The following is a 12,760-nucleotide window of genomic DNA, read 5'->3' as shown; positions in this document are numbered from 1 at the left end:
CAAGAGTCAGCTAGAGCTGAGTTAGAGCTGCACTCTCTCTAGCTCCCCCAGTCCTCACCTGGCCCTCTCCATCTATTTATGTTAACTGCTTGGCTCCTAGTCAGCAGAATTGAAGAAGTCTGCTTTTCGGTATTTAAAAACAAACAAACAAAAAAATGTCACAGGTAAAAACTCATTAGCTGAATGTTTAGGTAAAAGGAAAAAAATGTTAATTTACCTTGATGGGAAGTAGTGAGGTCCGGGTAGGAAGTAAGGGTGATGAAAAGAGAATCTTGGTGGTGTCCCGAACAGTGTGGCTGGATGGCCAAGGGGAGGGGGCTGGTAGACATGTGGGTGTGAAATGGCAGAAGCCTGGGGGATTGGAGCACTTCTGGGACAAGGGGAAATGCTGGAATACTCCTTAGGAGGTTGGATGGTCGAAGTTGCAAATCTGGCATGGGCAGTACTTGCACTACTTGAAATCCTGTTGGTGCTCTCTAGAGAGACAGGGGTGGGTTGCTTCACAGTGTGAGTGGCTTCAGAATGCAGCTGATGAGTGTCTGTTTGGGAAGGCTCAGCAAAGTGTTGGGGTGGGAGTGCTGGATAGAGAGGTAGACTTGGATCCTGGACAGCCACCTGAGCAGCACTGGAGACGCTGGGCTGGAAAAGTGTGACAGGGCTTGGGCGCTGGACTGCAGGTGTGGGCAGCTGGATAGCAGGTGAGGTTTCACCTTTAGAAATAGAAATAGCATAAATCAAGAAATAACTGTCATTCCATGTTTTTCTTCTTTTGGTAAAGTTTAATAAATTGTATAAGCAGAGACCTTCATCAATCACCTTACCTAACTGCATCATCATATCAAACCACTCTATTTCATTTGCAGCATTTTGAACAAACTGAAGTTATCTTGTTTTCTTGTTTATTTACATTTTTTGTCTCTCTCCCTCTCAACTAGACTCTAAGTGCCATGAGAAGAGCAACCTTTTCTGTTTTGTTTGCTGCTGTATCCCCAGGGCAAAACATTCTGTCTGGGGCAGAAGAGGCCCTCAACAAATATTTTTTAGATGAATAAACAAATGAACAAAATTATTGATAGATATATTAAAAGACAGAAAACACATAAATGCTGGTATGCATATATACATTTAAAAATAATACTAATATGAAGCTATTGAAACTAGTTACCTTTAAGGGGACATGATCTAAGAGAGGGGACAGGGCAGTGGGGCAGGAGGAAAAGCTAGACTTTCATTTTATACCTACTGGTACTATTTGAATGTTCTGTTTACCTAAATATATTAATCTTATTTTTAATATTACTAGGGGTTTCAGAGCAGCAGTATGGGTCATTTTTCTTTTCTTTTATAAACTTCTGTATATTAAACTAAATTATAAATGACATTTAATTTTTTTATTTGAAAAAAACTTACACGACAAAATTATTTCACTGTATTGTATTAAATATGAATATGAAAGGAAATTTCCAAGTGAGAACAGGACTTGCCACATGCCAACCATTGGTGACAGATATAAAAGGAATACTATTGCAGCAGAGCATGAAAGATATGGCAAAATTTTTAAAGGTAGGTGAAACAATTAATGTGTTTTAGCTTTCTGTTCCTGAAGAAGACAGGACTACTGATTGAGCTGCTAAGTGACCCAAATGACACACCCAGCCTAAATTTAATTCAACTTTCCTGAAGAAATACAGATGGATGCCACAGCAAGAGAGTCATGATCTAATGCATTGCAGTACAGTTCCGAATCCATTAATAAAGAATATGCAGTCTAAGAAATTCTGCGGTTGGACATGTCTCTGTCATAGACTGAAAGAAATGTGGATCTTTTTCCAGCCTCATTCAGGTGACTTCCCTCTCCTTTCTTTTCTCCAGATAAAGCAGATAATGCCCCTCTTAAAGCAGGAAGTAGGGAATTAAGGGACATAGCCACCTGTCTGAAGATGGGCTCTGACCCAGTGAAGTAGAGAAACAGGATGTAATGATGCTGCCCTGATTCTCACCTGATGAGGTTATATGGACTAGCCCTCCTATCTGTGAGGCACAGGCCCTACTCAGGCCCTTCCTGATTTATCAAGCACAGGTTAATTTCCCTTGTCCATGTTCCCTCCAAACCTTGTAAACCTATCACCTATCATGAAATAGTGTAAATCTTTGTGATTATTTGCATGTCTGCCACCCCAACCATGATCACCAAACTGGGAGATTGAGAGCAGGAACTCTCAATTTCTATTCGTATCGCAGTATCTAGCCAGAACCTGGTTAATAAAAAATAGTTAAGAAAAGTATGAACGGATACACCTTTTATAAAAGTTCCAAAGCCTTTAAATGAATAGGAATACTCATATAAAAGGAGGATGCTGGCATAACTGGCATCACAGACATGTAATCAAAGATCTGAAGAGAATTCCAGACTACCATGCTATAAGCGAGACAGGGTAGTGGGGTGGGGGGGATCATCTCATCTTCACTCACATATTTTTCCATACATGCCCACTGACCACCAGACCTTGCAGCACCACCCCCACTGACACCATACCCATTGACTAGACCTTGCAAGCTGTCTGAAAAAACTAAGATAAGCAGCATTCCACCACAAATCTTACTCAAGGGAATTAACTCTATCGCCTGCATGTGCACAAGGGCTGCATGTGAGAATGGCCTCCTGGCAAATTCCAGAATGACAATCTAGAATTAGAATGACAATCCTAACCCCTAGGATTGTAATACTAAAATCTCTAGGATTGAAATACTAAAATCTCCACCCAGGGAGATTTTCTGATCATGATCAACATATGAGTTAGCATGATTCCTTACTTGTCTGCACACCCTGCATTCCACCTCGCATATGTAATGACACTCACCTACCTCATGAATTATGCATATCACCCTCCTGAAGACACCATAATGTACTCCCTTGGAGAGCCAGCCAGAGAACCCTTTCTCCTGCGCTGTCTCTCTTAACATCCAATCTTTCCAGGCATAAGCCCTAACAACCCCTGTCTAGGAAAAGTTTGCCTGGCCTCTTGTTAATTTCTATTACACTGACAGCCAAGAACCTTGCGCCAGTAACATAAGCACTTTCAGAAACTAGAAACAGGTTGGGTGCCATGGCTCACATTTGTAATCCCAACACTTTGGAAGGCCAAGATGGGAGAATCACTTGAGTCCAGGAGTTTGAGACTAGACTGGGCAACCTAGCAAGACCCCATCTCTACAGAAAAAAAAAAAGAACTAGAAAGAGAAGAGGAGCTTGGGAGATAGTACTAAATGTGAGTGACAGAGTAAACAATGCACCAGACATAAAAATAATACCAGACAAGGGCTGGGCGTGGTGGCTTATGCCTGTAATCCCAGCACTTTGGGAGTCCGAGGCAGGTAGATCGACTGAGGTCAGAGGTTCAAAACCAGCCTGGCCAACATGGTAAAACCCCATCTCTACTAAAATACAAAAATTAGCTGGGCATGGTGGCATGCACCTGTAATCCCAGCTACTCCAGAGGCTGAGGCAGGAGAATCGCTTAAACCTGGTAGGTGGAGGTTGCAATGAGCTGAGATCACGCCACTGCACTCCAACCTGGGTGACAGAGCAAGATTCTATCTCAAAAAATAATAATAATAATAATACCAGACAAGAAGGTAGATTCTATCAAAGAAATAATAAAAATAGTTATATTTATATCTATACTTGCTACGACTACCTAATGAACTCTTTGACAGCAAAGACTATAAAAAAACTTTATATATTGTTCCTAGCAGAGTTTGCCCCCATAATAGGATTTAAGAAACCTTAGTAGTGAAGGTGGCAGGTAAGCAGGCATACAAATGTGCCACTGGAATTTACTCAGAAGATATCTGAGATAAAACTCACTGTTACAGGGGAGAATACCAAATTAAACTGTCAGATTTTGAATATATTTACTGAATATCTTAATGTGACAAAAGTGTACTGGGAAGATCTAGTACAGGACAAATGATTGATTAGAACAAAAAGGTTTGGTAGAATACACAGTAAAATGAAATCAGCTTGAGGGCCGGGTGCAGTGGCTCATGCCTGTAATCCCTGCACTTTGGGAGGCTGAGACGGGCGGGTTACTTGAGTCCAAGAGTTCAAGACCAGCCTGGCCAATGTTGCGAAGCCCTGTCTCTACTAAAAATACAAAAATTAGCCAGGCATGGTGGCGCTTGCCTGTAGTCCCAGCTATTCAGGAGGCTGAGGCAGGAGAATCACTTGAACCTGGGAGGTGGAGGTTGCAGGGAACCAAGATCACGCCACTGCACTCCAGCCTGGGAGACAGAGTAAGATTCCCTCTCAAAAAAAAAGAAGCAGCTTGATTGAGAGCCAAATAATGGAGAAATATTACTAGAAAATCCATGAATTCAGTGTGTGAAATATTATGCGGTAGTAATCACAACATATTTAAATTTATGATCCTGGCTAAAGAGAAAGTCAAAAAAAATCTACCCTGGGGTTATTCAATTTTTGGAATATTGATATTGGCTAGGGAAAAAGGCTGATAGAGATTAAAATAAAAAGTCCATAGAAAAATGGAGATTATTTTACATGACAATGCTAAAAACACAGAAGAAAGAAATATGCCTCAAAGTCACAGTTACTATGGCTAACTGGCAAAAAAATTAATAAATAAAAAATAAGAAAAATAACAACAACAACAAAAAACCTTCAAAAGCTTGTCCAAATGTACAAATGAGCCCAACTGCGGTGAGGCAAATGCAAAAAAATTAGGTAGTCCAAAGGAAAATTGAAGGAGCCACATCTGAGAGACCTCAAAGTCAATACTAATTGACTCCAAATATTTTTACAAAAAGGAGAGAATCAGTGGAATTATTTAGTCATTACAGTATAAACAGCAACTGACAGAGAACAGACAGACTCAATAAATCCTTTCTACTAAAGAAGACCTTAAGAAGATTTCTGAACCCTAATTTTCAAAGTAAATAGGTTAAAAATATTAGATCAACTATAGTATAATGACAAGTTCAAAGAATGTTCTAATCCAATTGACAAAAGGAATGTAAATAGATCTTAGATGGCATTCACCTAAGAATTTTTTTTTTTTAAAGAAGAAAATGGAAAAACAACAACAACAACAACAACAAAAAACCTCTGTCCAGGCATGGTGGCTCACACCTGTAATCTCAGCACTTTGGGAGGCAGAGGTGGGCAGATCACCTGAGGTCAGGAGTTTGAAAAACCAGCCTGGCTATCATGGTGAAACCCTACTAAAAATACAAAAATTAGCCAGGCATGGTGGTGCACGCCTGTAATCCCAGCTACTTGGGAGGCTCAGGCAGGAAAATCACTTGAACCTGGGAGGTGGAGGTTGCAGTGAGCTGAGGTCGTGCCACTGCACTCCAGCGTGGGCGACAGAGTGAGACTCTGTCTCAAAAATAATATAAACATAAATATTAAAAATTGTTTTAAAAAATCTCAAGCGTGGAACTGAGAAAATTTTAGACAAAGTAGGTACAAATGGCTTCTGCCAGAGATTTTTAGAAAGTTAACATGACTTCCAGCTATTGAAACTGATGACCTTGAGAACTCTAGCTTGGTGTGTCTATTATCTACACCTGAAATGGTGGTGAAATGTATACAGTATGATATTAATGCACAAAGCTTGCTACAGAAAAAGAGCAAATTGTTTCCATATGAGAAAAATCATATACCTCACTATCTTGATATCTTTCTTCCATGGAAATAAAGCAAACATGCTTGAAAAACAAAATTACCATAACTTCATATTTAGAATATGAAATTACTTGAAACAACAAAAAAGTATATAAATTAATAACTGTATATGACAAGATATTAAAATTATGATTTCCCAAGATTATAGCACACAAGATATGTGTACTATAATCTGTTCTAACTTAAGCTTCACAAATGATTTAGAATATTAAATATACAGTGAAATTTCCAAATTTGCAAGTGATACTGACTTCTCTAAATAATATAACGCCAAGTTGATGAGAACAATCTATAAGAATATATTTCAAAGCTATATGATTGGGGAACAAAATAGCAGATAAATTTTATGATTTACTGTTAAGGTGTATATCTTAATAATTCCCAAATTATGCTTATAAGATAATGTTCTCTGTTTATCTTTTGAGATGCAAGAAACAATTTTGTTTGTTTATTTTTAGAGACAGTGTCTTGCTATGTTGCCCAGGCTAGTCTCGAACTCCTAGGCTCCCAAAGCACCAGGATTACAGGCATGAGTCACCACAGCTGACCCAAGAAATAAATCTTTACTGACACTATATGTCACCAGAAATAAGGGATATTGTAAAAAACAAAACAAAACAAAAAACTAAGCACAAACAAAAAAATCATTCTTGTCTTAGATTTGATTACTGTTGTGCATAGCTCTGAAGTGCTTCCTATAATTCTGCCTACCATACTTAAATACAACATCATGGAGAAAGAACCCTACCAACATTAGAAGAAATCTTCCAGCTTCTACTCAACTCTTATCTTTGCTCAGAATGGCATAAAATTAATATATCAAATGTCAGCTGCTTCAAATAAGAACATTGTTAATTCTATTTCTGGGAATAGAAAATATACAGCATTTAACAGTAGGTAGAAGCAGATGTAAGTGAGGTCTTAGAAAAAGGGATAAAAAGAAGAAACTTATATTATGAAAACAGAAATTATAACATAACACAGGCTGGGCATGGTGGCTCACCCTGTAATCCTAGCACTTTGGGAAGCCAAGATGGGTGGATCACTTGAGGCCAGGAGTTCAAGACAAGCCTGGCTAACATGGTGAAACCCCACCTCTACTAAAAATACAAAAATTAGATGGGCATGGTGGTGTGCACCTGTAGTCTCAGCTACTCGGGAGGCTGAGGTGGGAGAACTGCTTGAACCCAGGAGTCAGAGGCTGCAGTGAGCCGAGATCGCGCCACTACACTCTATCTTGGGTAACGGAGCAAGACTCTGTCTCAAAAAATAAATAAATAACATAACAGAAAAACAAGGTAAGCGAACAAAGTCACAATTAAGCCTGGGTTGAAATACAAGATTAAAGAAGTCACTACCAAACAGTGAAGACTGAGAGCGCCTGACTGTGCTAGGACAGAACAGGGCTATAGGATCAGCTTTCTGCACCTCTCTCTTGAGTCTAGACATCTGGAATGTAGCTTGTTGCTATCAATTGCTAAAATGATACATTAAAAACAACAACAACAACACTGAAAAAGCCTAAGATTCTAATAAGTCAGTTTCCAAGGTATCTAAAACTCTCAGCTCATATGGGTGGCTTTATTACCAGAAGGATTTAAACAGGTTAAAAAAAAAAATAGAAAAAGCAGGTTTAAGCAATCTTAGTAGTTTTAAGAAAGTGGGCCGGGTGTGGTGGCTCACACTTATAATCCTGGCACTTTGAGAGGTCAAGGTGGGTGGATCATTTGAGCCCAGGATTCGACACCAGCCTGGGCAACATAGCAAAACCCCATCTCTAAAAAAATACAAAAATTAGCCAGGCATGGTGGTGTGCACCTGTAGTCCCAGCTACTAGGGAGCCTGAGGTGGGAGAATCACTTGAGCCTAGGAGGGCAAGGTTGCAGTGACCTGTGATCCCACCACTGCACTCCAGCCTGGGCAACAGAGTGAGACCCCGTCTGAAAAAAAAAAAAAAAAGTGACAGCAAGTAGTGAATGTATAAAGCTCTCCCTTAAAGATGGTTAAAACATGTTCTGGGGGCCAGGCGTGGTGGCTCACACCTGTAATCCCAGCACTTTGGGAGGCCGGGGTGGGCAGATCACCTGAGGTCGGGAGTTCCAGACCAGCCTGACCAACATGGAGAAACCCCATCTCTACTAAAAATACAAAATTAGCTGGGTGTGGTGGTGCATGCCTGTAATCCCAGCTACTCGGGAGGCTGAGGCAGGAGAATTTCTTGAACCCAGGAGGCGGAGGTTGTGGTGAGCTGAGATTGCACCATTGCACTCCAGCCTGGTCAACAAGAGCGAAAACTCCATCTCAAAAAAAAATTGTTCTGGAAAAACAAACCAATGATGGATAGCCCTATAAAAAGTTATTAAGATATTAGGTTCTCAATTTTTGGTTCTTAAAATCAATAACAGGAATGTAAAGAACTCAGAGGAGACATTTAGAGAGATTAATATAATGAACCAAACAAATATTTGGTAGAAAATAGATTACTTCCACTGCTTTTCTAGAGCAGTGAGAGAATGGTCTCAACAAATCAGTATCATTACTAAGTTCCAGGACAGGATGCCTCATACCCCATTAGCAAGGCATTGTTTTATACTGTTAGTAAAAAGACTCTCCTTTTTCCTATTGAATTACCTCAGTCATTTCCTGCATTATCTGCCTAATCTATGGGCTCATGATAATTTGCTTAAAAGGTCTGAGGTTTTACACATGGATTACTTGCTACTCTGGCAAACCAAGTGTTTTGATCTCCACTGAAATTTTTCCTTCTCCTATTTAATGTTCTCACTTTCCCTCTTCCTTTTTTCTTAATATTGTTGTTACAAATTCTTAAGACTAACAGAAAGAACACTTCAAACTTGAGGTAAAATTTTCTTGCAGCTATTTAAAAAATAGTAATCTACAATAAAACTAACTCACCAACTGGATGAGTGATGGGATTCTGTAGGCTGGGAATTACCACAGAGTACGTAGGTGAGCGGTAAGGATAAACTGTTGTAGGATTTGTAGAGACGATATTCTGTGTGGTACCAGAAAATACATTGGGAACACTTAGAGGGAATCGTTTTCGCTTCCCTGGACGAGGCTGATAAACCCAACCTATAGAAGACAAAATATGTTTAAATGTGTAGACTCCCTTTAGCCTTTAAATAATTTTTTCATACCAAAATGCAAAGCACTTTAAAGCATTTTAAAAACAAATTATTGTCTAAAGTATCTTTTCCAGCTCCGGGATATTATTTCAGTGAATGACTTCTCCACTGTGTATTTTAACATACATATCCAAATAGCTCCTGACTAGTGGCCAATGTTATAACTCATCATTGAAAAGAAGAAGGTCAATTTTTTTTTTTTTTGAGACGGAGTCTTGCACTGTTGCCCGGGCTGGAGTGCAATGGCACAATCTCGGCTCACTGCAACCTCCGCCTCCCAGGTTCATGTGATTCTCCTGCCTCAGCCTCCTGAGCAGCTGGGATTACAGGTGCATGCCACCACACCCGGCTAATTTTTTATATTTTTAGTAGAGACGGGGTTTCTCCGTGTTGGCCAGACTGGTCTCGAACTCCTGACCTCGTGATCCGCCCATCTCGGCCTCCCAAAGGCTGGGATTACAGGCGTGAGCTACTGCACCTGGCCAAGGGTCAAATGTTTTATAACCAATGACACAGAATGAATCTGTAGTAGAGCCAATATCAAAACCACTGTATTTGAATCCCAAAGCCTTTCCTCCACCTTATCAAATAATGCCTCACTATGGCATTATTCATCTCATTTCCTCACTTTCCATAAGTTACAATCGTCTATATCTTACAATGCAATAGTCACTAATGATCAGTCACTATTTTTTTTTGAGACAGAGTCTCACTCTGTCGCCCAGGCTGGAGTGCAGTGGCACGATCTCGGCTCACTGCAAGCTCCACCTCCTGGGTTCACGCCATTCTCCTGCCTCAGCCTCCCAAGTAGCTGGGACTACAGGCACCCACCACCACGCCCAGCTAATTTTTTTTTTTATTATTATTAGAGATGGGGTTTCACTGTGTTAGCCAGGACGGTCTTGATCTCCTGACCTCGTGATCCACCCACCTTGGCCTCCCAAAGTGCTGGGATTACAGGTGTGAGCCACCATGCCTGGCCAATCAGTCACTATTTTTATGCCTAGTTAAAGAAGAGTCACTCTCCTAAACTCAGCAATCTCCAAGTCCACAAATAATTTCTTCCAAAGTCAGAACAGTGGAACTGTGGCTTTTGTAGCCACTGTGTAATCAGAACAATCACTGGTTCCCTGTAGTTGCTGCCTCTGACCTTCATTCCTAGAACCTCTCTGCCAATGTTTCAGAAAAATAATAAGCTTTGTCCTATCTTGCACAGACATGCTGGCCATACACTGTGCATTTTCCAAGCTTAATCCCAATGTTCCCACTGCTAGGGAGAAATCGGACTCATTTCACACTATATCATGACAGGGCTAAATCTATCAATCAAAAGGCAGGACCATGTTCTGACAATCTGACAATATGTTAAAATGGAATATGGTGACAATCCCTGCATTCTCATTAAGCGTAGACTGCATTTTTTTTCTGTTGCTATCATTTTAACACTTCTATAGTTTACTTGCAAAATTATAGCCTAAAGCTTTCGAGATGTACTTTCATTAAATTTATATCTATCTAAATCAAAACCACAATAAAACTGCGTTTCCTCTGATTTGTATGGGTTGGTGAATATGAAATCAGATATCCCTTTGCTTGGTTCTATTTAAGGAAACTCATGCCCAGTGTCATTTCAATCATTGTTATAATATTAGTCATTATTCTCTTTATTGTACATATCAGAAAAAAAGTATATATTTTTGTCTTTCAATCTCAACCTACCCTAATCTTTAAATAAATTCATTGAAAAGAAGTACGAGGCATTATTTAATTTGATTACCAGGAAATTCCTCTCTGTGCTTTTCTTTAATCTTTTGTGCTTCATCGTAATAGGGTTTCTTTTGTTCTTCACTAAGTTTGTTCCACTCTAACCCAAGCTGGACACTGATTTCTGCATTGTTGGCTGCTGGGTTAGCTTTGGCTAGTGCTGGTCGGTGGATCCTTGCCCAAACCATAAATGCGTTCATGGGTCGCTTCACATGACCATTTCTGTCCTTACTGAAGGGAGTATCTGGTATGCCTACATGACAAAAATTAAGAGGTTAAATTAATGTGCCACACACACACAATTTTAAGGTAAAGTGCACCTCCGTCTATACTTATTTTTGAAATATCCGGAGGAAATATACACTTCAATATAACCAAAAAACCTGCCAGTATTCCACAATTCCTTACATCCCCTGAACTCGCCATTCTGAACTGTAGTTTAGAATGACTCCTTTTCCTCAAAGAGAATAACATTGTTGAAGATACTGTGGAAATAATCACGTTGAAGAGAGTAAATTATTGGCTTATTACTTCTTTGATCTGTATTATTAGTACCTCTAACAATAATTAACATTTAGTTTATTTACCAATAAAAATATTCTATCATTAAGGAACAGGAACCATGCATGACTTACTCATGACTATAATCTTAGCTAGGTAGAGGTTCTCTAAACATTCACAGGAACTCATCTACATGCTGCTCTTCTGTCCTTTCAAGCAAAACTATTTATAATGTTATACTACTATATTAGTTGTATTTCACTATGAAGGTGAAGCTCCTACCAAGTGGAATCATCAACACTAGTCCTGTGTCCCGGGAGAAAAATGAGAGAAAACAATAAAAATAATTTTTTGGGCTGGGCACGGTGGCTCACGCCTGTAATCCCAGCACTTTGGGAGGCCAAGGCAGGTGGATCACATAAGGTCAGGAGTTTGAGACCAGCCTGGCCAACATGGTGAAACCCCATCTCTACTGAAAATACAAAAATTAGCCGGGTGTGGTTGCTCACGCCGTAGTCCCAGCTACCTGGGAAGCTGAGGCAGGAGAATCGCTTGAACCCAGGAGGTGGAGGTTGCAGCGAGCTGAGATCACGCCACGGTACTCCAGACTGGGCAACAGAGTGAGACTCAGTCTCAAAAAAATAATTTTTTGAAAGTCACAGAAGGCAGGCGCAATGGCTCACATTTGCTTCTGACCTTCATTCCTAGAACCTCTCTGCCAATATTTCAGAAAAAAAATGAGAGAAAATAATAAAAGTAATTTTTTTGAAAGTCAGAGAAGGCAGGCACAATGGCTCACACCTGTAACCTCAGTACTTTGGGAGGCCGAGGCGGAGGATTGCTTCAGCCCAGGAGTTCGAGACCAGCATCTCTTTTTCATAAAATAAAATTTAAAAAAAAGAAAGTCACAGAGCCAGTAGAAATTTCAACAAAGGAAGTTATCTAAATTCACATCTCTCATGTATTTTATCAAAAATAACTGTCCATAAATTTATTATATTATTTTAGGATTACTTCATATATTAAAAATTTCTTTAAAACACTAAGGATGAAATAAGTAGTATAAAGAAAGCTTTCCCTTTCTTTCCTTTAGAAAACAAAAATAAAATCTAAAAACTACTAAAGATAAAAGCAACAGGGTGGAGAGGAAGAATCAATACAGAAAATTATAAAAAAAAAACCCATAAAGTTAATGAAAATATGAACCAAAGATTAATATGACTTTCCAAGATGTTCATTGGCAAAGTATTCTGTGTGAACTAAATCTTAAAATAAGAATTTGCTAACTATATATCTGGAAATACTGAATAGAAATAAAAACATGTATTTGTACTTGTTACTGCTGCAACTAGTCATTTCTTTAAAAACAATATTTATGGCTCATTCTACTGTATTCTTTTCAATATTTCTATAAGTCATTACCTTTCAGAGGAATAAACACTAAAATATTACATTGAATCACGTATTGTTTTCTGCTAGAAGAATGTTTATTGTTCATTTTTAAAGATCGCCTCTATAATCGGTATAAACTTTCCTGTTTAATTATAATCACTTTTTTCATTAAACACCATTATTTCTTCTATTTCTTGATACATATAAAAGTACTGAGCTGTTATACTACAATATTTTTAATCTTATT

General features: G+C 39.1%; 1 protein-coding gene across 3 annotated transcripts in view; it reads right to left on the bottom strand.

Moving 5' to 3' along the window:
- The window catches only part of SOX30 (SRY-box transcription factor 30), a 66,622-nt gene that overhangs the window by 12,144 nt on the left and 41,718 nt on the right, over positions 1-12,760 (bottom strand). For 2 of the 3 annotated variants that reach the window (XM_030825878.1, XM_003268580.3), the window contains 3 exons: positions 10,634-10,873; positions 8,624-8,803; positions 218-710 (listed from right to left, as the gene is read on the bottom strand). In XM_030825878.1, the coding sequence (XP_030681738.1) occupies positions 218-710; positions 8,624-8,803; positions 10,634-10,873 (913 nt within the window). The remainder of the gene's footprint in view (positions 1-217; positions 711-8,623; positions 8,804-10,633; positions 10,874-12,760) is intronic. The other variant, XM_003268581.3, reaches the window with a different exon arrangement.

Source organism: Nomascus leucogenys, chromosome 2 (assembly GCF_006542625.1).
Source record: "Nomascus leucogenys isolate Asia chromosome 2, Asia_NLE_v1, whole genome shotgun sequence".
Lineage (NCBI taxonomy): Eukaryota > Metazoa > Chordata > Mammalia > Primates > Hylobatidae > Nomascus > Nomascus leucogenys.
Note: the sequence above shows the minus strand (reverse complement) of the source record. Positions and strands in the feature narration are given on the sequence as shown.